The sequence below is a fragment of the Myotis myotis genome, unplaced genomic scaffold (genome assembly GCF_014108235.1).
Source record: "Myotis myotis isolate mMyoMyo1 unplaced genomic scaffold, mMyoMyo1.p scaffold_m19_p_16, whole genome shotgun sequence".
In the NCBI taxonomy this organism is placed as follows: domain Eukaryota; kingdom Metazoa; phylum Chordata; class Mammalia; order Chiroptera; family Vespertilionidae; genus Myotis; species Myotis myotis.
Window position 1 is genome coordinate 27263678 of NW_023416320.1, and position 26108 is coordinate 27289785.

Below are 26108 nucleotides of genomic sequence, written 5' to 3' on the forward strand. Positions count from 1 at the left end.
AAAAAATAAGTAAGAATTTTTTTTAGCTTATTAAAATTGCATAGCAAGAGCTTTTCTCATGCTTGGTTCTATTCCATTTCTCTGTAAATTTTCTTGTGATTACATTGACATTTTCCTCCTTTTCATTATAGACAGTCATTCCAAAGCAAACCCAAATGTTAAAAGCAATCTTCAAAAAAGCAGTCACAGAAAAGTGAGAATTACATTTTATTTCACATTAATAGAAACAGTGGAAAAATTTACATTTTTCCCACATTACAGCACATTTCAACAGAATATCTCTTACTATAAATCATATCTTGCTGATCTGTATAACTGAAACAAATTTATATTTTTCAAGGTAAATCAAAATGACTTATTAAATGATTGTTTAAAAATTCTAAATCCAGACATAAACGTATGGCTTCATTATTAATATTCTACATAGTCCATTACTAAATTATAATAAAGATGCATTCCTAACATTGTTGTAGTCAGTTGGAATACAGAAGAAAAATTACAACAGTTCAGAAATACAAAGCGTACATTTTTGTTACACATTAAACTGTGTGGTAACCATATGCATTGAGTTCTGACTAACCTTCATTGCCGATAAATTTGTTTTCAAATAGTTTTTACCAATAATCTAAAAATTCCAACTATTTAAAATCAAGTAATTGCTACTTTTATATTTGCACAAAGGTTTTTTAAAAAATCATCTGATTAAAGTGAAAATTTCAAATAAATTCATTGGCAGATGAAAGTAAAGCAAATTTTTCTAATGGACTGTTCATTTCCTACAGTAGCTGACTTCAAACATATGTACAAAATATGCAAACTAAAATTCTCTGCTACAAGGAGAATCATCTTAGAGCAAATCATCTTAGAAGTACAGTTGTTAAGATCGGTCTTAAATCTTCCAGAACATACTGGACTATGACCTAATAATTATTTGAGTTAATTACAGAAAAATACAACCACAGAATTATTCCTTACCTAGACTGAAGATTCTATTAACTATATAGGTCTAACTTTGGACTAGGTACAGTTTGAAAAATAAGTAATGTAGGAAGTCTGAAGTGATGTTTGGTTCCTTTATATAAGTGTAAATACATTTTAAATACCATCATGTTTGTGATTCAGAATGTCAAATTACAGCATATACTGACAGCAGATGTCTATGGCAAGGAGGCAATATTTGGTCTGTTATGAAGGATAAAAGGAAAGAATACATTTCTTTTCTAGAGAGGAAAATAGAATATTAAGAAATTGTGCTCTGCCTGGGTAACTCAGTTGGTGAGAGCGTTGTCCCGATATGCCAAGGTTGTGGTTTCGATCCCATCAGGGCACATACAAGAATCAACCAATGAATGTATAAATAAATGGAACAACAAATCAATGTTTCTCTCTCTCTCTTTCTCCCTACCCCTCTCTCTCTAAATTCAATAAATAAATACAATTTTAAAGAAATTGTAATAGGGAAAGAAAAGCCTGGTCCCCAAAATAAAAGGGCCATTCATTGAAGAGAGCAATGTTACTCTTTATTGACACTTAGAAGCAATATCCCTATTATTAGGAATAATGTAGTTACACCTCATTCTTTTTATGTATTATAATCAAGTATATCTGAATACAAATATAAAAAATACACATACTGCATGGTGACTAAGTAATTTTGGAATAAGTCCACAGACTAAGTCACAGCATTCATAAATAGTTTATATCTTAACTGCTCATTTATCCCAGAACAAATTTTCATTAAGCAGACTAATAATTTTCAAATGATGTAACAGAAAAATCTGGATGTAGTATTTTATTATTTTGCCGAATTACATTTGGGGGGAAAGAAGCTAGCTGCTTCACCTATGCTAATGCTAGTATATTCTGGATCATGTTAACACAAATTCATATATTGAAACCTTCAAGATCATAAATTTTCCACAAGGAGATATTATTTAGACTGTGTCATTGGTGTGTAATTGCAAAAGATTTTAACATTGCAAACATTATAACTTTCAAGATCCGGCACAGGAAGAGGTTTATACTCGACTACAACGATGCTGGTGTGTACTTCTACACAAAGGCGCCTTAGTGATGTCAATCAACTGGAGGTAGGATTTTATCGATGAATTGCCTGATATCCACCATTTCCTGTTTGGAATAAAGTGATTTAATAAGCAATTACACAAATCAGAAATTAAATCCCCAGTGAACTACCACTAACTAAATCCGTGGGGTGTGTACCTAAGGTGAAACAACATTTTTACTACGACAATGAAATAAAAAGTTGTAACAGAAAGGAGGCTCCAGTAGAAATTTCAGATCATTTTCTGTGATTATTACTGTACATTCAATATGGCTCACATCTAGTATCTACTCCCTTGAAAATGGACTGCATTTTGCTATGCTTGAACAAATAAAACATGGGGTGCGGAAGGATGAAGGGGGCTTAGAAGTGACAATAATGAGAAGTATTAAGAAGTATACAATGACTGCCAACTACATATACGTGGAAAGCCTAGCTTTTAACATTTTCTCGTGAGAATGAAATGCTAAATCCACAGCATAAAATATTTTTGGCCTTGCATCAGGGTTTTGATATAATCAACCATTAGAAAGATAACAAGCACCTAAGATAAGCCTGGAAAGATATGAAAATTAATATAACCAAATATTTATGACAGCAAAACCTTTCCTAAAAGACCCCTGCATCTGTCTCACAGTTGTCTCACTTCCCCCAAACACATTTCATTTCCTCCAATCAACTCTAGTATTTCAAGGCTTAGCCCCCACAAGTCAGCAATGCAGAGAGCCTTCAACCTGATACTTTACTCAGAAAAAAAGCCACAGCACGGAAGTGATCTATTTTACAACACTCTAAAGTCCTTTGAAAGTTTCCTGTGACACCATCTCCTACTTTTCTACCTCCTCTCACTTTCTGCTCCTAGTTATTCATCCAGTGTCCTCCAATGTGATGGCATAAAAAATCATTTAAGGAGCTTTTATTTTTAAAAAAATCTCCATACAAACACAGATGCCTGAGTTCAACCCCAAACCCCCAATGTGCTGAATCAGAATCACTGCATTTGGAGTTTGGGGGTCTGTATGTTTATTAAGCTCTGGGGTCCTTGTGATACAAAGTGGTTGGAAAACCACTGCTCTAGACCCTCAGTCCCTTCTGGATGCTCAGAGCGCCACCTCCCTTTCTGGATTCAATACTTCACAACAGTTCCTTTTTTAAATTTTTTATTGATTCTATAAAAACAAAAGGTTATTTTAAAAGAACTTCTAGAAAATTGTGGGTATGACATCTGTTTGGTAACTCTACAGAAAGTCTATAGACCCACAAGTACAAAAGCAAGGAACCACTATGACAGTTTCAACTCTGTCCTTAATAATACCCTAGCATCTCAGGCCCCTTGTCTTTCTGGATAAATCATATTACTATCTGCTGTCTCTGCCCTAAAGCAAATGAGTTAGCCAGGTTGAGCAGTTAGTTGCAAAACCATGGTAACATAAACTGCCTCAACGTTTAGCCGCCAATTTTTGGTGTAGGCTTCCCTAAGCCTCTAAATCTATCCAGGCCTCCTTCGTTCTCATTAAGTGACCACATCTCCCCTATTTCACTGAAAAGATTGAGAGGATCTAATGTGAGCTCACAACTACTTTCTACCATACGTCAACAATCCATTCATGTTCATCCATCCTCTTCTATCTTGATTTCAAAGTGTTTTTCTCCTCTTTTAAGGCAACCACTACCCATTTCAGGACTTAATTATAAATTATATCGTCCCTCTAAGACTTCCCACTATCAGTTATCTTCTCTTTATGGCATTTTCTCCCTCTTTCCTCCCAACCTATCAGGGTCTCTTTCTCCCATCCTGTTAAATAAAGAAGCTTCCTACTTTTCCCATTTTACCAAAACCTTTTTTTAAAAAGGTTTATACATGTTGCCTCTACTTCCTCATTTCCCTACTTCACATAATCTATTGCAGTTTGGCTCTATCTCCCCAAACATCTGAGGTGCCTTCTTACTGGATAGTTTCTTCCTGGCCTATTTCTCCTTAATCAGTCTCTGAATCATCAGTTATTGTTCCCACCCACTCAAATTCTCTCTTCCTGTACTCTCACTCAACACTTAACTCCTTTGAACTCCCCCAAAGTTCTATCTCTTGGATTTTTTTCTCATGATATCGCCCCATGGTGATTCTTCACTGATCAATAATATTGATAATTATTCTAAACCTCGATTAAAGGCTTGAGCTTCAGACAAGTATTTCCAATATCCCATCCTGATATATTGTAATGGGAGCACACCAATTCCCTTATGGTCATTAAACTCAGTAAGTATATGGCCTTCCTGTTACCCTAAAACTGTTCCTTGTACTACATACTTTATGAGTGGCATCATCTTAATCATCTGAGCTAGAAATATAAGGCCTCATTGATACTTTCCTATTCCATAGAATTAATCACTAAATCCTAGTGGATTCTGCTTCACTTGTTTCCAGAATATACATTACATCTTGCTTTGATTTAAAAAAAAAAGTCAATGAACAAGTCCATTCTCAACACAACATAAAAGCTCTGTACAATCAAGTCTTTCCTCTCTCTCTCTATTCTGTGACACCTAGCTTTTCATAAGACTACAGCCTAATGGGACAGCTTGCTTCTCCTGTCCTACAGTCCTTTCTCTGCATACTTACTATCTAAATCCTACCCTGTGTTCAAAATCTAACTCTTTCATCATGACCCAGTGTCTCCTAAGATAAAATTAATCTCACTCTCCTCAGTTTTTCAAGTAACTTTTTAAAACTTCCAATAAAACACATATCACATCTGTTTTCTATAGTTACTTGGATATATATCCTTCTCCCCATATCCTTCTCCCCTATTAAATTTTTAATATTAATGAATCCTGTCTAAATTTTAATAAAAGGAAATGGTTTTTTCTGGTTTTAGAATTATGTACAATGCTTGCATGTAATAGGAAATCAGTGAGTGTTTGTTGAATTAAATTGAAGAAGCTTTGATCTAAGTCCTGCTAGCCTATGACTCAGAGTGAATTCATTAACTCCTTTAAAGCCCCAAATGGTCAAATATTATTTATCTTGAAATAGCACATGGAAAAAGAAGCAAATTACATCTCTATAATCACGGTTTCCAAACATTTACCTGTGGACATGAACTATGCATCATGCCTTCATAGACTTTGAAGGTTACATTGGCTGGATTTACCAATGTTTTTAGCTTTTCAGCAGTAAGAGAACCAAACATTAGAGGAACTAAAGGATCAGAATCTCCATGGCACTGAAGAATAGAAATATCTCTATTAACACCACTGATAGGACCCTGCAAAAACAACAAAACAAAATAAAACTAGTATTATTTATTCAAATATATAGAACATTAAACCAGGCATTTAAAACTATAAATAGATATGTGCATACAACATGTTATTACTTATTTTATAGGTTATATTTGACCATAGAAATAAAATTCCTGCCATCCTTATAATCTCCACATATCTTTATTTAAACTGTTATAGGACATATGGATTACCCGATCATATATTTTATGTTTTCCCAATAAATTGGTTCCTTGAAGCAGATTCTATTCTTTATCTGTTCACACTGTCCTGACATGAGAGGTATGTTTTAGCTGACCCATTTGTTCTCAGTTCTTATTTAATTGACTTAAGTAAGATGGTTAAATCCTGGCCAGGTAGCTCAGTTGGTTAGAGCATCATCCCAATATGCCAAGATTGCCGATTCGATCCCAGGCCAGAGCACACACAAGAATCAACCAATGAATGCATAAGTAAGTAGAACAACAAGTCAATGTTTCTATCTCTCCCAATAAATAAATAAAATAAACAAAGTTAATAAATAGCACTTACTATGTAACCAAAGAGTTACTACAGAATGACAGACCCTAGATTTAAAGACAAATTTGAAAATAAAGTCTACACCTCTCATGTATACTATATACTGCTCTACCCTGTTGGGTATTTAGAAATTATATTTTATTTTGCAAAATCTGCTATCAATGAGCATACTGAACATTCAAAAATATTTCTATATGTAAAAAATAGCCCTAATTTTTATATATCTTAAAATGTATCAACTACTTTAAATATAAGATTTATGACAACAGGACTTATTTCTTATTCCTTTCTATGTAATCCACAATGAAGACAATGTAGTGAACCCATAAAGCCTAGTAATACATCACAAAAGTCTAAGAAAATTCTGCCTGGCCAGCATGGCTCAGCAGTTGAACATTGACCTATGAACCAGGAGGTCACAGTTTGATTCCCAGTCAGGGCACATGCCCAGGTTGCAGCTCAATCCCCAGTAGGGGGTGTGCAGGAGGCAGTCAATCAAGGATTCTCCCTCATCATTGATGTTTCTATCTCTCTCCCTCTCCCTTCCTCTCTGAAATCAATAAAAATATATATTATTAAAAGTTTTCAAAAATTCTTTTTAAAAAAGTATGATAATATAAACTCTGAGTTTTGAGTGATGATGTATCAATGTAGGTTCATTGATTGTAATCAATGAGTTACTGTGCTGCAGAATGTCAACAGTGGGGGGGGGGGGAGAGGCTGTGCATGTATAGAGACAGTGGGTATATGGGAACTTTCTGTACTTTCCACTCCATTTTGCTGTGAACCTAACATTGCTCTAAAAAAATAAAGTTGATTAAAAAAAATGACCCTCTCCCCAACGCTATCTGCTGTCTCTTAGCTCAGTAATGTCATGTGGCAAGACGCAATCAGACTACCTGTGGAAATGAAGACCGAAGTGGAAGCCAGCAACTGAGCGCAGTGACACCTGCCAGTTTCTGCTGTGTGGTCAGAGCAGTGTATAAAGATAAAGCTCCTCCCTAGAAAGACAAGCAGGGAGAGTCAATGGAACAACACATCCTTTGTTAACAGCAACTTAAGAAGTTTCTTGTTATTAATAATGTCCATCAAAAAATCAAACTGGGTGGCTGATGTCAAATCAAATCAGGCAAACAAGTAGAAATACGTGCACACCCCACTGTGTCCTAAAGCACATGATTCTCTACACTGAAGACCACTGTGAGAACTTAGCAACCACCCAGTCAGTCAAGACACAGTTAATCCGAGTTAACTGCTGCACTTACAACTGCCTTAGAAGCATTATAGATTCATAGTTACTATTTTCTCCTCTGAAAAGTCTTCATATAAAATCAAATCTCGTCTTAAACTGGTATTATTTTCCAAAACAGTAATTCAAGATAATGAAGACTATGTAGCAGACACCTTTAGAGTATCAGCCTACCCAGCTCACACCACCCTGCATCCTGGGAACTGCATTCCCATCAGTCATCTAGATGCCATGTCACTTTGGCCACGCCCACGAGTCACTAGGCCACATGAAAACGTGAGATCCTTTCTCATCTGAGGTATTTATGTTCCTTCTCCCAAGATTCTGAAATTGGGACTCAGTGACTGTCAGTCTGTTTCTTTGTGTGGCTGGAAGTGAAATATGTAAACTCAAAAACTCCACAGTAATTGCAGGAGAATCTGCAGGGCTCAACCAATGGGAATCTGTGACAAAAAAGAGGGAAGAAATTCTCTTGTCTTCTACCTTACTGTTCCTATCAGTAGTCTCTCCTCCCAGACATGGGCTTTATACCTCTATTTAGAGTTTTGTTTAAAGAGCTATAGAGTGTTAACATTTCACATTCCAATCAGTTTACTTAATAAATCTATCTTCAAGACATCCTCTATACCAGTGGTTGCCAACCTTTCAGACCTCACGGACCACCAGTGGTCCACAGACCGCTGCATACAGTAAAGCTACTGCTGAAAAGAGAAAACTAGAAGAGCAAAAGAGTCTAAGTATTCCCTCAATTAATAGTTATTTCAAATCCATTCAAACTTAATCCAGCATTAAAGGTAAGTAGTATATCAGTTTCTATAACATCTTCTAAAAAGAGATGTTATAGAAAAGGATTGAAGCCACTGACTTCTAGATAAATATACTGATGGTACTGACATACCACCCAAACTTATCTTACCTGAGAAAAGCCTCCCAAAATAATTCTGTCTGAAGGAATGCCATTCTTCACCTCTTGGTCTATCAAAGTTTTTACTAAAAACAACATGAAAGTGATATTACTAATACTTTCAAAGTTAAGGTCATTGATACAATTTAAATAGAAAAAAATATTTAATGACAGTAAAATACAAAGTATATTAAAGGTCAAAACAAGTGAAAAAACTTGAAGCACTTTATTAAAATAGAAAATTAGAATGCATTTTCATGATAAAACTCAGATTTTGCATGTGGTGCTTACACTGTTAAATTGTTTCTTGTTACATAATTTGTAAAACAGTTATTTCTCTCATCAATATGTGAATATTCTTTTATGCATGGCCAATTCTGCTCATATACATTTTATATTTCTCTCTTCAAGGGACCATAGGCATTTGTACCTAAAAGTTATAATTTAAAATTTTAAGTAATTAAGCAGATTGCATGGTTTGTGATTTACAGTGTTTAAACAGTTCATTCTATTATTTGTTTTTAAAAAATAGAGTATTATATTTTTCTATAGCCAGTCAAAGAAACAAATGAGTTATTTTCTTTCTGCAAAATACATTTATGTTGCCACACATCATTAAATATATGATTTGATACCTCCTCAAATGTCCTTTATAATCAGTCCTGAATTTTGGGAATAACTGCACCTTTAACAAATTTATCTTCTTTCATTTTTTACATATATGTAGGACTTTCATTTTTTTAAGACTAAAATTTCCACCTTTACATTTCCTTTTTATTAAAAACACACACAAAAATATGCTTTTATTAGACCACTGCAAAAACCCAAATGCCCAAATTAAAAATTATTTTGTTTTTGTACATAGTTTAATTCATTAGAATTAGTATGAAAAGCTAGAGGTACCTTGACTAGGGCATGGGAGAATGGGCTAGAGAACAATAAAGAAGATTTAAGGAATGAAAGAACTGTGAAGAAGTCTGAGGGATTTATTTAGGGGGGAGACTGCACAGCCTTTGGCAGATGCACAAGTGGCAGAAACAGCCCATGTGTGAGGCGGGAAGGCTGTGGTTGGGGCTTGGTGAATGTTAGCTTCTAGCTAGTCAGGTGCTGTTGGGAGTATTCTCCCTCAGTTTCGCAAAGCTTTACATGCCATGGGTACACCAGCTGCTGAGATAAAGTTAACAAACTCCAATGGCAGCAGTCGGTTGTGGAGTAGTGGGTTCTAATTTCTGCAGCAGGGCCAGGGAATCACTGTGCTCCCTGGACCTAACCTGAGCACTCTTCTTTATTCTGTAGCACAGTCTCTCAGCTCTCAACTAGAGACTCCTTTCTTTTCCAGCTCTGAGCCTGAGCCTAATGCTCTCCAAAGTTATATTACCTCGGAGAGGAAAGAAATTGCAAGTATGGCCGAGGCCAGTGGTCGGCAAACTCATTAGTCAACAGAGCCAAATATCCACAGTACAATGATTGAAATTTCTTTTGAGAGCCAAATTTTTTAAACTTAAACTATATAGGTAGGTACATTGTTATTAACTTAATTAGGGTACGCCTAAGGCTTAGGAAGAGCCACACTCAAGGGGCCAAAGAGCTGCATGTGGCTCGGCAAACCGCCGCTCGCGAGCCACATGCGGCTCTTTGGCCCCTTCAGTGTGGCTCTTCCACAAAATACCGACTTCTGCGCATCGGCCACGAAGTTTCAATCGCACTGTATATGCGCGCCCACACGTGGTATTTTGTGGAAGAGCCACACTGAAGGGGCCAAAGAACCGCATGTGGCTCGCGAGCCACGGTCTGCCGACCACAGGTAGGCCAATTCTATCATGAGGACAGAACGTTTTTCCCTCTGGACTGACTAGGCCCACCTGTCTTCTCCACAAAGCCCAGCTCCTATCTTCCTCAGGGTCTCACAACTCATTCCCAAACCCAACACGTTTTTGTCATCTATTATTTTTTGACAAATACCTAGCTATAGGATTATAGCTTTTATCTTTTTTTCTTTCTTTTTAAATCCTCACCCGAGGATATTTTTTCCATTGATCTTTTTTTTTTTTTTTAATATATTTTTATTGATTCAGAGAGGAAGGGAGAGAGAGAATCATTGATCAGCTGCCTCCTGCACGCCCCACACTGGGGATCGAGCCCACAACCTGGGCATGTGCCCTGACCGGGAATCGAACTGTGACCTCCTGGTTCATGGGTCGATGCTCAACCACTGAGCCACACTAGCTGGGCAGTCCATGTTCTTTATGCTTTCACCAAAAAAAAAATCAAAATTAAGATGTTCATAAGGCAGCATGGAATACTAACCAGAGAACAGACTTTGGAGATTCTATAAAGTAGAGCTAATACTTATTTCATAGGAGTGTTAAATGAGATGATTTATAAGAATTATCTAACTTTTTTAATATTACCACACTAAAATTAACCAGTATATAATTTTCATTATATATACGATTACATCATTATATCATTATTTTCATCCTTATTTCAAGTCTCCTTAATGAAGATAACTGGCCACAGCTATTAAACCTTTTGTTATTTTCTCCATTTGATATATAAACCAAAGCAAAATTAATTATCCAATAGTTAAAGTTTAGTAACTGCCATTCCTCCCCGTCCGCCTCACCTTCACTGAGCATAGTTAAGTGACTCCATGTGGCCATCATAGCAAACAAGTTAGAGTGATCAGAAAGAAAGGAAATAGCACCACCTCCCAGTTCACATAATTGTGTAATATTTCATCAACATCAATAAAACTGGTCAGTCTACAAAAAATATAAGAATGCATTTGTTTATAAAACTACTCTGTACTTACCATATTCTGCTGCATGTTTAATTCCAGGTTCATCCTCCTGTGAATCTGGTGAAAGCCCAATAATATCAAACCTGGAAAATAAGGCAAAATCTTAAAAGAATATCTACTCATGGTAGGTATGTTTTACTAAACTTGTGGTAGTTGGGATAAAAAGGGCTGGCAAACATATTCTCTAGAACATGAAACTCAATTAAAATGTCTTCAGAGGTGAAACAATTAAATGCATGACTGACATTCTATATGTTCCTCTCATCCCAAGTAGATATAGATTCCAATGTTAAGTCACAGTGCTACATAATTTTAGGATAAGAATATCTAAGAGATAATCTAGTCCAATCTTGCACCCAGGCAGGAATCTCAACCCATACTCCTAAGAAGTTTGCAATAAATTTCAGCCACTCATTTCCTCTTCTATTGTATAAGTCAACCCCATGGAATAGAGCTACTTTATTATGTCACTCTTGCATGCACTACTCATACCTTTTGAACATAGTTATTTATACTGATCTTTATCCATACTCTGCAAAACTTTTTCATTACGTATTATAGACACTTCAAACCAGAGACCAAGAGAAGCTTTCCTTTGGCCCTTTCTAATTCTCTATCAGAGTATGTGCTTTTATTACGGTCTCTAGAGACATTAGGTAGAAATTCTGATTCTGGGCAGGAATTTTGCCAGAGAGAGAAGATTTAAAAAACCAGTGACCAAGGTGGGCAGGAACCTGTAAAAGTCGCCAAGGAATCTAAAGTTCATAAAAAAAAGGAAGAGCAGGGATAGGTTAGAGATGGGGGGGAACAAGCAGAGAGGACAGCAGACTGGCAGTCCTGATGAGGTCTAAGAAAAAATGGTGTGGAAACAGGGATAGCAAACTCAAGAGATGAGTAATTATTCTTAATATCAGGTTTGAATTAAGTGACTTCAGAGATGGCACAGTTCCAGATGACAAGGCCCAAGGATGACTGTGGATGACCAACGGTGAGAGAGGAAAATGTTACTGTAGAAGAGAAGAGCCAAGGAAGTAAGTAACAAGCCAGTCAAGGTTGTGAACGAGTCATTTACATTGGATCCTGTAGAAACTCAAAAGATAAAATGGTGGCGTGGAATAGAGTGGAAAGGAAAATACTAATCGGGTGTCAAAGTCATCATTTTTTAAAAGACCTGTGGCAGGAGTCTCAGAGAACTGCAGGAAACAAAATCAAAGTTTAGAAGTGGTTCAGAGGAATGAAGAACTGACTCTACCTACTATGGGGAATAGCAAAAATATCTTAAGAGGGCCCAAGAGGACATGGTTTCCTAAAAAAATTCATCAATCTTCCCCAAAAGGGAAGAAACAGAAGTTTAAAGAAGCTGTTGCTTAACCAGAGTAATGGCTACCTGGGGTCATTCAATGTTTGGTTACTAAAATCAACAGTTTGGTTACTGTTTATCAAGCAGTATTTCTATTCACCCAATTCTCTCCTGTTTCTCTACCTATTGGTGCAGTCTCTGAAGTTTACCCCTGAATCTAAACTATAAAAACTTAAATAATTAAATAAAGGTTGAATTTAAAGTGAATTAATTATATAACTTTGCCACTTAAATTAGCTAATTAAACATTGCTATACACAAAAGTACCTCTGATCAAGAAAACGAAATATAAATAAAAAGTTCTTATTGAGTAAGTAAGTTCTCACTTACCAAGAAGTCATGGCCATGTTCATATTTAATGTCACAGGCATTACTGGTCTACATGGAAAGAAAAAAAATAGCAAAATCAGAGCAACTTAACAAAGCATAAAACCTCATAAAATTCCATCAATTAAAGATAATTACTTGAGGCTTATGTAAAACTGCTACGATTTTAACGTCTGAGGTGTTTCACTGCGTCCCCAACTGTACAGTTTGGTTTTGCATATTCTTCGTGTGTGTTCTGAAAACAGAGCAGCAGCTGGAAAGATCTAAGTTTGACAAATAAAAAAACGTTTTCCTTTCTCAACACCCTCACTTAGTACTTTCAAACCAAACATGAGAAGGAAAACCAGTAACCAGGACAGTTGGAAATGAATATAATATGAAACTCTGGCTAAGGGGCTAAAGATATGAGCAATCTGTTGAACAGGTACTAGAGCATCAATTCCAATATGCTCAGATTACATTTTTTTTTTTGCTTGTTTTCTAGTTCTTAGCTATATATCTGCTTGTTTAAGAGATCATTAAATAAGAGAAATAAAAGTTTTGCCTAAGTGTTCTTTATACCCAATTTAAGTTTGTGATGAAAAACTTGCTGGACATCCTGAAGGTAACTAGGTACAAAAGAAAAGAAAAAGACATACACCAGGACTACATCTCACCACGATTTTCCTGAGTCATGAAACAAGTATACCTTAGAGCAGCAGTTCTCAACCTGTGGGTTGTGACCCCTTTGGGGGTCGAATGACCCTTTCACAGGGGTTGCCTAAGACCATCCTGCATATCAGATATTTACATTACAATTCATAACAGTAGCAACATTAGAGTTATGAAGTAGCAACGAAAATAATTTTATGGTTGGGTCACAACATGAGGAACTGTATTTAAAGGGCCAGAAGGTTGAGAACCACTGCCTTAGAGGTTATAAAATCTTAGGAAAATTTACTTGAGAAATAACACTTTCCTAGGTTGGGAAACAGCCTTAAACCAAATTCAATTCTGGGTCCAGCAACAACATAGCAAAAATTCCAATATAATCAACAGTTCTGTTTCTTGGAAACTGGACTGTTTTCTTACCTAATCTCAGGTATATTTCCTCTTTCCATTTCCACTTATATTTATCACCTCAACTGCTACTACTACTTCTGAGGATGAATTACTAAGCTACTGGCATGTATATAATCCCATTTGTCTTTTTTTTTTTTTTTCTTTGCAAGAGCCCCAGAGGCTAAAGTGAAGAGCCCAGAGAGTAGAGTCAAAAGCCATTTCCCATTTGTCTTCTTAGCAGCCTTTGATCTACAGACTTGCCCCACCAGTGTGGCTCAGTGGTTGAGCGTCGACCCATTAACCAGGAGGTCACCATTCCATTCCCAGTCAGGGCACATGCCCAGATTATGAATTTGATCAACTTTGCAACCTAAGTATGTGCCCTGACCAGGAATTAAAAACGCAACCTTTTTGGTGTACGGGACAATGCTCTATCCAAGCCAACCCAGCCGGGCATTCATTTTTATTTTTTTATTATTTTTAAATTTTATTTTTCAATTACAGTTTATATTCAATATTACTTTGTATTAAGTTCAGGTGTATTCTAATCGTTATTTTTAAACTGAATATTTAAAAGATAAAAATTAATTATATTCAAATGCTTTTCTAGAAAAGTAAAGCTATTATAATTATTCCTCTCTAGATTCTGAATCACAAGCCTAAAGATTAAAAATACTTACGCATGCGGGCAGATATATTTGATATGTGATCTTCTGATACGTGCAAAGGCTTCTTCCCATCCATGCCTGGTAGAGAAATTATTTTAACAATGCCATTAGATATTGTTTTTGTTAATGCCCAGTAAACTCGTATCAGAATAGTATTATTAACAAGTTTGTGAAAATAAATGTTAACCCCTTAAAATACCTTAAAAGTGTGGGCCATCGATGCTATTAAAATACCAGCACCAACCTAGAAACAGCCCAAAGACTACTGTTTCAACTTTATCTATGGATAAAGGTAATTTCTTGTGATGTCTGAAAAGAATTGTTTTCCTTCATGTATTTCCACAGGTCTTTAGAATTTACAAAATATATCTTTTATCTCTTTATAATGTGCCTAACAAATTAGGCAAGGCATAATTCACATTTTATATTTTTAAAAAACCTCATAGGAGTAAAGTAAATCAGCTGTCTGGTATCTCTTTATGGTTACTACACTATTAAAAATAAACGTAATTAGCTTTGCAAATAGTATACTTGCATTTTAATGTACAAAAGAAGCAATATTATGCAGCAATGATAAATACCTGGTTTATGAGCTGCCACTACCAGATTCTGGTCCCAGACCAGAACTTTACCACACTCTGTGCCACTCAGAGACCTTTCAACATGGTACTCCAAGCATTTAAAATACAAAACCTATCTCTGCCCCTGCAAAAGATAACAGTAAAGCACATTATAGAATGTGCCATCCATGCTCACTGCCAATACTAATTTTATGTATGCTGTTTCAATTTCTCTTTTTTGTTTTTGTTTATTGTGTTTTCTATTTTAGGCTTGGTGCCAATAATTGGGGGAAACTAAATAAGCCCTAAACATCATTTTATTTTTTTAGCTCATTACAGCTTTGAAAATGTGTAGTCACTAAAAATAACACTTATAAAACACAATTTCCCACCTGTTAGAGTCCAAACTGGAATAGTTTCAATTATGTACCTCAAAGCATTACTCCATATAATAAAACCTTGACTTAACGAGGCTGACATCCTCACACATTTATATTTTATAAAGTAAAGCCACTTTAAAAGTTTATTAGGATATAAAGACAAGTTAATGGTGACTACAGAAACAGAATAAAATAAAATTTTAAATTTTGTATGTTAATTTTAGAATTGTTCGTAAAACCTCAGCTATTTTTTCCACACCAAAAGGTTCTTAAGGATGACTTTTTAAATACTCATGCCATTACGTAGCTCTCATATGTATATACACATATATTTGGCTAAAAATAAAAAAGCTAGAGTCCAGTGTGGTAAAGTACATGAGCTTTAAGATATAGACTCTATAGTTCAAAGGTCTTCAGGTTTATTCACTAACTAGAAACCCAGTGCACAAAATTTCTGCCCGGTAGGGTCCCTAGGGGCTGATGGCCGGGGTCTCCCTTCATTCCGCACCACCCCCTGGTGGTAAGCTCACGTCATAGCAAGCGATCAAACTCCCGGTCAGTTGAACTCCCAAGGAGACACTTTGCATATTAGACTTTTATATAAATACTAGTGGCCCGGTGCATGAAATTCATGCACTGGGGGGGGGGGGGAATGTCCTTCAGCTCTCTCACAGTCTGGGAGCCCTCGGGGGATGTCTGACTGCTTAGGCCCGCTTCCTGTGGAGAGCCAGCCTAAGCCGTCAGTCGGACATCCTTAGCGCTGCTGCGGAGGTGGAAGAGGCTCCCGCCACAGCCAATGCTGCGCTCGCCAGCCGTGAGCCCAGCTTCTGGCTGAGCAGCGCTCCCCCTGTGGGAGCACACTGACCACCAGTGTGCGTTGAGCATATACCCCCTGGTGGTCAGTGTGCCTCATAATGTCAGGTCATTCCACAGTTCTGTTGATTTGTATATTTGCCTTTTATTATATAGGATACTAGAGGCCCAGTGCATGAATTTGTGCATGGGTGGGGTCCCTCGGCCTGACCAGTGAGTGATTGGGGCTGATTGGGGTGTCTTGCCCAGTCCCAATCGAGGCCACAGGAGGTTGGCTGGCAGGGGGAAGGGAGGGGGAGGGGCTGCGCGAGGTTGGCTGGCCAAAGGAGGTTGGCTGTGGGAGCACACTGACCACCAGGGGGCAGGCAGCTCCTGCGTTGAGTATCTGTCCCCTGGTGATCAGTGTGCATCTTAGCGACTGGTAGGCCAATTGTTCCGGTAACGGTCACTTAGGCTTTTATATATATAGAATATCACCACAATCAATTTTAGAGCATTTTTATCACATAAAAAAACAAACTTGTACCCCTTAACAGTCACTCCCCTTTTGCTCCCCTAATCTCCCTGCTCTAGTAGTAGGCTGGAACAGCAGCACACTAATCTACTTTCTGTCTCTATACATTTGCCTCCTCTGGACATTTCATATAGATGGAATCATGCTTTGTGACTGGTTTTCACTTAGCATATTGTTTTCATTCATCCACATTGTAAGAGTACTTAATTACTTTTTATGGCCAAATAAAATCCTGTTGTATGGCTATACCATTATTTAACTATTCATCAGCTGATGGACATTTGGGTTGTTTATACTGTTTTGCTATTATGACTATTGCTGAGGTGGACATTTGTGTACATGTTTTTGTGTAGATATGTTTTTAATTCTCTTGTAGATATGTTTTTAATACCCCCAACAGCTGCCTGTGGCAACCACAATTCTGTTTTCTTAGATTCCACATGTAAGTGAGATAATGTAGTATTTGTCTTTCCTGTCTTTTTCCAAATGGCAGGATTTCTTCCCATGCTGTTCCAAATGGCAGGATTTCCTTCTTTTTACGGCAGAATAATATTCCGTGTGTGTGCCATTCCTTTATTCCTTCATCCACTGATGGATAATTAGGTGGTTTCCATGTCTTGGTAATCTATATATAAAAGCCTAAGCGACTGTTCAGCCGTTCGACTGGTAACTATGACGCGCACAGACCACCAAGGGGCAGACGCTCAACACACAGTTAAGGAAACATGGAACAGACTGATGAGTCTCAGAGGAAAGGGGGGAGGCAGAGGGCAGGAAGAGATTAACCAAAGATCTTATATGCATACTGTAGGACCAGTGCATGGATTCATCCACTGGTGGGGTCCCTTGACCTGGCCTGTGGGGATTGGGCCAAATCTGTGCACTGGGCTTGCGACATCCCGCAAGGGGTCCCAGATTGTGAGAGGGCACAGGCCAGTATGCAAGGGTTCCCCTTTTCCATATCCTTACCAACACTTGTTGGTGGATCTGATTGGCATTCTGATAGGTGTGAGGTGATATCTCTTTGCAGTTTTAATTTGTAATTCTCTGATGATTACTGACATTGATCTTTTCATATGTCTATTGGCCATAGGTATGTTCTTTGGAGAAATACCATTCAGATCCTCTGCCCAATTTTTATTTGGATTGTTTTTTAGTGTTGAGTTATACGAGTACTTTAGAAATTTTGGATATTAAACCCTTATCAGCTGTATCATTGGTGAATATCTTCTTCCATTTGGGAGGTTGTCTTTCTATTTTGTTGATTGTTGGCTGTGTAAAACCTTTTTAGTTTGATGTAGTCCCATTTTTGTTTCCCTTGCCCTAGGTCAGTGGTCGGCAAACTTGCGGCTCGGCAAACCGCAGCTCGTGAGCCACATGCAGCTCTTTGGCCCCTTGAGTGTGGCGATATGTTGTGGAAGACCCACACTCAAGGGGCCAAAGAGCCGCAGTTTGCCGACCACGGCCCTAGGTGATATATAAAAAACAATATTGCTAAGAGAAATGTCTGAGGCTTTACTGCTTGTTTTCTTCTAGGAGTTTTATGGTATCAAGTCTTACATTTAAGTCTTTAATCCATTTTGAGTTTGTTCTTGTATAATAAATTCAACATGAATATCAAAATTTAGTGTAAAAAGGTAGTGTTTTTTTTCCCTCATGTATCTGTCCAATTTTCCCAACACCATTTACTGAATAGACTGTCTTTACCCCCTTGTATATTCTTGCCTCCTTTGTCAAATATTAATTGTCCATATAGGAATGGGTTTATTTCTGGGTTATCTATTCTGATCCATTGATCTATATGTCTGTTTTGATCCATTGATCTATATGTCTGTTTTTATGCCAGTACCATGCTGTTTTGATTACTATAGCCTCATAATATAGTTTCATATCAGGTAGTGTGATACCTCCAACTTTGTTTTTTCTCAAGAATGCAGTGGCTATTCGAGGTCTTTTGTGGTTCCATATAAATGTATGGATTATTTATTCTAATTCTGTGAAATATGCCAATTATATTTTGATAGGAACTACATTACATCTATAAATTGTTTTGGGTCATCTGGATATTTTAACAATGTTAACTCATCCTACACATGAGCAAGTGCACAGTATATGCTTTCAGTTATTTGTATCTTCTTCAATTGCTTTCTCAGTGTCATAAGTTTCTGAGTATAGATCTTTTACCTCCTTGGTTAAATGTATTCCTAAGTATTTTTTTTTTTAAATCCTCACTTGAGGATATTTTTTATTGATTTGAGAGAGAGAGGAAGGGGGAGGGAGAGGGAGAGAAACACCAATGTGCAAGAGAAACATCACTCGGCTGCCTCCCTTCAGCACCCCAACTTGGGATCAAACCCACAAACAAGCTATGTGCCCTAACCTGGAATTGAACCTGCAACCTTTTTGGTGTTTGGATGACGCTCAACTAACTGAGCCATCTGGCTGGACATTTTTAATTTTTTGATATAATTGTAAATGGGATTATTTTCTCAGTTTGCCTAATAGTTCATTATTAATAGACATTATAATAGACAATATAATAGACATTATAAAAATGTCACCAATTTCTGAATATTTATTTTGTATCCTGCTAATTTACTGAGTTTATTAGATCTAGTCGGTTTTCTGTGGAATCTTTAGGGTTCTCTATATAGTTTTGTCATCTGCAAATAAGGACAGTTTAACTTCTATTCCAATTTGAATGCCTTTTATCTCTTCTTGTCTGATTATTGTGGCGAGGACTTCCAGTACTATGTTGAATAAGAGTGGTGAAAGCAGACCTCCTACTCTTATTCCTGATCTTAAGGGAAATGCTTTTAGTTTGTCCCCTTTGAGTATGGTATTAGCTGTGGGTTCATCATACATGGCCTGGATTATGTGGAGGTATATTCTCTCTATTCCCACTATGCTGAGTTTTTATCATAAGTAGCTGTTGGGCTTTGTCCAATGTTTTTCTGCATCTACTGACATGATCATGTGGTTTATATCCTTCATTTTATGTTATGTTAATTGGTTTGCAGATACTTACCAACCTTACACCCCAGTAATAAATCTTATTTGATCATGGTGTGTGTTCTTTTTAATATATTGCTGGATTAGGTTTGCTAATATTTTGTTGAGGATTTTTGCATCTATGTTTATCAGGGATATAGGCCTATAATTTTTTTATTTGTAGTGTTTTTATCTAGTTGTGAAATTAGGATAATGCTGGCCTCATAAAATATGCTTGGGAGTCTTCCCACCTCTTGAATTTTTTTTTTGCAATAATTTGAGAAAGATAGGTGTTAGTTCTTGGAACATTTGGTAAAATTCACCTGTGAAGCCATCTGGTCCAGGACTTTTATTTGTTGGGAGATTTTTCTTTTTATTACCACTTTGATTTCATTAGTTGTAATCAGTGTATTCAGATTTTCTTGATTCCGTTTTAGAAGACTGTATGTTTCTAGGTGTTTATCCATTTCTTCCAGATTGTCCAATTTGTTGGCATATAGTTGTTTGTAATATTTTCTTACAATTCTTTGTATTTCTGTATTGCAGTTGTTACTTCATTTTTTTTAATTAAAAAGAAATATCTCAAACTAACAATTTAAAATTTACAACTTAAGGAAATAGAAAAAGAAAACAACAAAAACCTAAATCCGAAGCCAGCGGAAGGAAGGATATACTTTAAAATTAGGGCTGAGATAATAGAAAATAGAGAATAGGAAAACAATAGAGAAAATGAGTGAAACCAAAAGTTGGTTCTTCAAAAATATCAACAAAATTGACAAACTTTTAATTAGATGGACAAAATAATGAGAAGACTCAAGTTACTAAAGTCATTAATAACAGTGAGTACATTTTTACTGGTCAAGAGAAATAAAAATGATTATAAAAGGATATTATAACAACTGTGTGCCAAAGAATTGGATAATCCTAGATAAAACGGACAAAATCTAATAAACGCAAAACCTACTGAGACTAAATCATGAAAAAATATAAAATCTGAAGACCTATAACCATTAAGGAAATTGAATCAGTAATCAAAACTCTCCCCCAAAAGAAAGGGGACCTGATGGCTTCACTTGTGAATTCTACCAAACTTTAAAGAATACCATCCTTCTGAAACTTTTCCAAAAAAGTTTGAGAGGAAGGGACACTATCTAACTCATTCTTTGAGGCCAGCATTACTCTTGTACCAAAGCCAGACAAAGACATTACAAGGAAAGAAAATTACAGACCTTAAAAATGTGTGTCAGGAGAGAAAGTTGTGCAAATAATACAGAAAGAAGGAAAAGTGAGAAACCAGAAGGCCACAAAATGCAGTGAGAATACCTTAGTATAGTTGGTTGAACAATAACCCCAGAAACCTCAGAATATGATCTTATTCGGAAACAGGCTGTTTACACAGTTAATTTGATTAATATGAAATCATACAGAGGTAGGGTGGGCTCTAAATCTAGTAAACAGTGTCCTTATCAAGAAGAGAGAACACATGTGAACAGCATTTGAAAAGCTGATGTAAAGAGGGAGGCGGAAATTAGAAGTATGTTGCTACAAACCAAGAAATGCCAGAAGCGATCACAATGAAAAGGCAAAGGATTCTTCCTTAGAGTTCTCAGAGGGAGTGTATATAGTCCTTCTGATACTTTGACTTTGGACTTCTAGCCTCTTGAACTATCAGAATACATTCCTATTGTTTTAAGCCATCTATTTTGTAGTTATTTGTTATGGCCCCAGGCAGTGGCTGACTTTGCACCTGGGTGGGGGGGGCACCTGATGGACAGCTTCAGACCATACCAGATTACAATTCTCCATATCCACAAGTGACACACGCAAGGGGTAGACTTAGTGAGCACGAAGTCCCACTGAAGTAAGTTCTGCTCCACAGTGGTGTCTCCTGCACAGCAGCTCTTCCCCTGTAGGTGCAGATGGTCCTCACAGCAATTGGCCTGGAGGTCAACTCCTCCCAGTGACGCTAACAGCAATCAAGGCTCAACTACAACAAGACTGTGCACATAGCCCACACAGGGGCGCACCTAAGAGTGTCCAGTTCAGGTGACTGGGAAGGCTGAGCCACTGGGCCCTACAGGACACCTACTATACAAGGCCCCTCCAGGAGACATAGCAGCTCTACCTAATACATAAACAAACACAGGGAAGCAGTCAAAATACAGAGACAAAGAAACATTGTTACAAATGAAACAACTGAAGAAATCTCCAGAAAAAGAATTAAATGAAATGGAAGCAAGCAAACTATAGTGGAGCCTCGTTTCTCAAATTTAATTCGTTCCAGAAGGCTGTTCAAAAACCGAATCATTTTTTCCCATTAGAAACAATGTAAATTGAATTAATCTGTTCCAGACCCCCAAATGATTCCGTTTTAACCTTTCTTATGTATAGTTCATGTCTAATGTACTGTCTAACCTATAAACACTTTAAAAACAAAAAGGACATGAAATGTAAATGAAAATTTAACAAAAAGGAAAGAAACTGTACAATAAAAAAATGAAAATTTAATAACAACAATTAGCAACAACAAAAGCAGAAAAACACGAAAATATTCACAGTACAATATCCTGAGATTTTAACAGTGGTTAACTGATTCATACTCGCACATTCTCTTCTTTGTCGCCTGAGAGACTTGTGACTGATCATATAACTATCAGCATGAAAGGGTTGTCAGGTTGAGAAGCGAGTTGCTCGAGATGGGAGACATCCGAGAATCGAGGTTTGACTACTGGATAGAGATTTCAAAACAAAGGTTATAAGGTTGCTCAAGGATCTTGAGAGCTTCAAGGGACTTAGTGAGAATGTCAAAGACATGAAAAAGCATACACTAACTGAAATGAAGAATAATTTATAGAGATTCAACAGTAGAGTAGAAGATTCTGAGAATCAAATCCATGATTTAGAATATGAGGAAGCAAAAAACACCCAATCAGAAGAACACAAAGAAAAAAGAATCCAAAAATATGAAGATAATATAAAGATCCTCTGGGACAACTTCAAGGGTACCAACATTTGAGAGACAGCAAGATACTGAGAACCTATTTGAAGAAATAATGACAGAAAACTTCTCCTACCTGGCGAAAGAAATAGACTTCCAAGTCCAGGAAGCGCAGAGTCCCAAACAAGAGGAACCCAAAGAGGCCCACACCAAAACACATCATAGTTGAAATGCCAACGGTTAAAGACAAAGAGAGAATCTTTTTTTTTTTTAAATAGATATTTCATTGATTTTTTACAGAGAGGGAGAGGGATAGAGTTAGAAACATCAATGAGAGAGAAACATCGATCAGCTACCTCCTGAACAACCCCTACTGGGGATGTGCCCGCAACCAAGGTACATGCCCTTGACTGGAATTGAACCTGGGACCCTTCAGTCCACAGGCGGACACTCTATCCACTGAGCCAAACTGGTGAGGGCCAAAGAGAGAATCTTAAAAGCAGCAAGAGAAAAGCAGTTAATTACCTACAAGGGAGCACCCATACGACTGTCAGCTGATTTCTCAACAGAAACTTTGCAGGCGGGAAGGGAGTGGCAAGAAATATTCAAAGTGATGAATAGCAAGGACCTACAACCAAGATTACTCATTTAGAATTGAAGGTCAGATAAAGAGCTTCACAGACAAGAGAAAGTTAAAGGAGTTCATCACCACCAAACCAGTATTACATGAAATACTTTAAGAAGAGGAAAAAGAAGAAGAAAAATATCAAAAATATGAACAAAAAAAAAATATGAACAATAAATACATACCTATCAACAACTGAATCTAAAAATCAAAATAAACAAGGAATCTAATGCACAAAATAAACTGATAAATAAATCAGAACCAGAGACATGGAAACATGAAACAGACTGACAAATCTCTGGGGGAAGGGGTGGGAAGAGATTAACCAAAGATCTTATATGCATACTAGAGGCCTGATGCACAAAGATTCGTGCAAGAATGGGCCTTCCTTCCCCTGGCTGCCAGCACCGCCTTTGCTCTGGCCAGAACTGCCTTTCTGCCTCCCCACGCTGCCCAGAGGCCCTGAGCGGTTGGGGTGGTGCACAACACCTGCGTCCTGCCCCGCCCCTGGCCAATCAGCATCTGCATATGCAATCAACCTGGCAGCTTTGTTGTGTTAATTTGCATACTCACTCCTGATTGGCTGGTGGGTGCCATGAAGGTACAGTCAATTTGCATCTTTCTCTTTTATTAATGTAGATATGCGTTTTGTATGGACACAGACAATGAGGTGGTGAAGGTCTGGTAGAATGGGAACCAGTTGGAGAGGGACAATGGGGGGGGGGAGGAGGACATCTGTAATAATCTCAACAATAAACATATTCTTAAAAATGAGAGAGAATAATACACACCAAAAAAAAAAAAGTTGACATATTTTCAAAAGAAATTTTTTAAAAAATTCTCTACACCTCCTTTTAGTAAAATAAGTCTGTCATTTTCATAGGACTACCTGGTTGCCAGAACATAGTCCTACAACCTTTTCTGTTACTCCATACAAAGTATGTGTCATGTTACCTCTCCTTAGTAAGCATACATACAAGAATATTAGGCAGAGGGAAGGCAGGTGAGGATGGGGGGGAAGGGGAGAGATCAACCAAAGGACTTGTATGCATGCGTATAAGCATAACCAGTGGACACAGACACTAGGGGAGTGAGGGCATGAGTGGGGAGGTGGGGGACAATGGCAGATAAGGTCACATATGTAATACCTTAATAAAGAAAAATAAATAAAATAAATTTTTTTTAAAAGATTAGAAATAACATTTAAAATTTAATCTAAAAATAAAAAAGAAAAATTATGTTAACCCAACACCTCTCTGTAAAGATTTAAGTTTTAGCTACTTTATCAAAATTTATCTATTTTCAGTTTTTTGTGAATTCTACAATATTGTAACAACTTTACCTAAGTTTCACTGTTTAAATTAAAAACAAAATCTTTCAATGTAGAAAAGGCCTCAGTGAAAGATAAATCATTTATCTAAAGTTACCACAGCAAAATTTGTTTGCTAAGCCTCCAAATAAATCATTGCGTTGCCTCCCTGGCCCTTTACCTGATTTTTTTTCTCTTAAGGGAACATATAAGCTCTCATTCAGAATGCTGTAGACTGCACATTGCTATTGTCTCTCTTATCAAAATCAACCAGTTCTTCTCAACCTGCCCTGAAATGTTAACCCTCTGGAAAGCTCAAACATTCCATCCTTCTCTGCTACCCAATACCCACAGCAACTCAAGGAGGAGTTTGCAATTTTAATATGTTCCAAAAACAAGACTTGAAAAATGACACATTCGAGATGATGAAGGGAAATTTTGGAGGGTTTTCAAAAACGAGAAGACTGTGTCTTATTCCTGGGCTGTGAGAAATACAGTGCTACTAGCAATCTTCTTTTACACAATCTTAGAGTTCATAAATGTGAAACCTTTGCTCGCTTAGGGTGGATTGCATGACCCCCACTTTATTACTGTCGCTAAAATAATGGTACCTACCCCGTATCTCCCAATCCATGAAGGAAAATCACCTGCAGGAAAAGAGGAAAAATTAATCAGCAATGCCTAGGTCAATCCACACGCCATTGTTACACGCCGCCGCTTTGGTTAAGGAAGCCAGAATTACAGAACACCTCCTTCAGCAAGTGACTGCATCTCGACAGACCTCTCTCCCATGGCAAAAGGACTTCACTTCCCTCCTTGTCCTTCCTAAGATCATTCAAGTGGGACTTGAAAGAGGTCCCACCTTTTTAAGTGCAAATGATCACATTCTAAGACAAAGTCTCTTTCAAGTCAAACCATGAAAGGTCTCCTTTATACTGTAGAACTTTTCCATCACAAAAATCAACTTCCGGAGGTAAAAACAAGTTTGAGATCCTTAAGTACAGCTTCCTAAAAAACAGCACCTCTGATCTTGTAAGACAAGAAACCTCCGAACTTCTTTAATTTAGGATGAGAAAGCAAGGTTAAGAAAGCGAAGTCTTCCGCATCCACAAACAAGACAGAAACATGCCAAAAAGCCACCTCGAGTGGGAGCGCCTCTGCACTAACGCAGCTCATTCCCAGCGGGGCTGGCGGCCGGGGGTCCCGGGGTCCCGGGGTCCCGGGGTCCCGCGCGCCGCACGCGCTACGCAAGGCGGAGGGCTCGGGCTCGGGCTCGGGGCTGGGAAGGGGTGGCGGGCTGCCCCCCCGGCCCGGGCCGCGAACCCAGTGCTCTCCCCGCACAGCCGGGGCCCGGGACGTGCCGACCAAGCCACCTCCTCCCGTCAGGGCAGAGCGTCCCCACGCCGGGTCGCTAACCCGCCGGCGAGGTCACCGGGCAGAGGGGCGGCCACCGACCGCGGGCCGAGCGGGACCCTCCGAGCTCCGGCCGCCGCCACTCACCGCAGCGGTGGCCTTCCGGGCGGCGGGAGCCGAGGCAGACATGTTATTGCCGCACATTCACCGGCTCGGCTCCGCTCCACCGACGAAGCACGCGTCGGAAGCGGAATATAAAGCCAGCGCCCGGGAGCGGCCCAAGGGCGTGAGAGCGGCGAGTCCCGCCCGCCCCACCGAGCGCGCTCAGGCGCGTGCGCGCCCCCGAGGCGCCGCGCCGCCCTCCGCCAGCTCCGCGCCCCCGGGTCCGAGTGACCGGTCGTCCTGCC

The 26108-nt window shown here is 38.1% G+C and overlaps 1 protein-coding gene across 3 annotated transcripts; it reads right to left on the reverse strand.

The window, feature by feature from the left end:
- Positions 1–191: 191 nt before the first annotated feature.
- LYPLA1 (lysophospholipase 1) lies at positions 192–26093 on the reverse strand. 3 transcript variants are annotated; one of them, XM_036338231.1, is made up of 10 exons: positions 25849–25867; positions 24964–24995; positions 14231–14296; positions 12648–12772; positions 12513–12560; positions 10835–10905; positions 8032–8105; positions 6766–6867; positions 5155–5331; positions 192–2130 (listed from the first exon to the last, which is right to left on the reverse strand). In XM_036338231.1, exons 5-10 carry the CDS (start codon positions 12551–12553, stop codon positions 2077–2079), a joined length of 519 nt encoding a protein of 172 aa, XP_036194124.1. In that variant the 5' UTR covers positions 12554–12560; positions 12648–12772; positions 14231–14296; positions 24964–24995; positions 25849–25867; the 3' UTR covers positions 192–2076. The 3 variants fall into 3 exon arrangements, with proteins under 3 accessions (XP_036194124.1, XP_036194123.1, XP_036194125.1); XM_036338230.1 differs by lacking the exon at positions 12648–12772 and having other exon boundaries at positions 25849–26093; XM_036338232.1 differs by lacking the exon at positions 25849–25867 and having other exon boundaries at positions 12648–12744; positions 24964–25001.
- Positions 26094–26108: the final 15 nt, after the last annotated feature.

Bases quoted from the DNA above. Each gene is read 5' to 3' on its own strand.
- LYPLA1 (XM_036338230.1), bottom strand. From the start codon at position 25,905: ATGTGCGGCAATAACATGTCTGCCTCGGCTCCCGCCGCCCGGAAGGCC. The intron at 24,996-25,848 runs GTGAGTGGCGGC...CTTTTCCTGCAG, and splicing joins CCCGGAAGGCCACCGCTGCG to GTGATTTTCCTTCATGGATT. The intron at 8,106-10,834 runs GTAAGTACAGAG...TGTTGTTTTTAG, and splicing joins TAAACATGCAGCAGAATATG to TAAAAACTTTGATAGACCAA.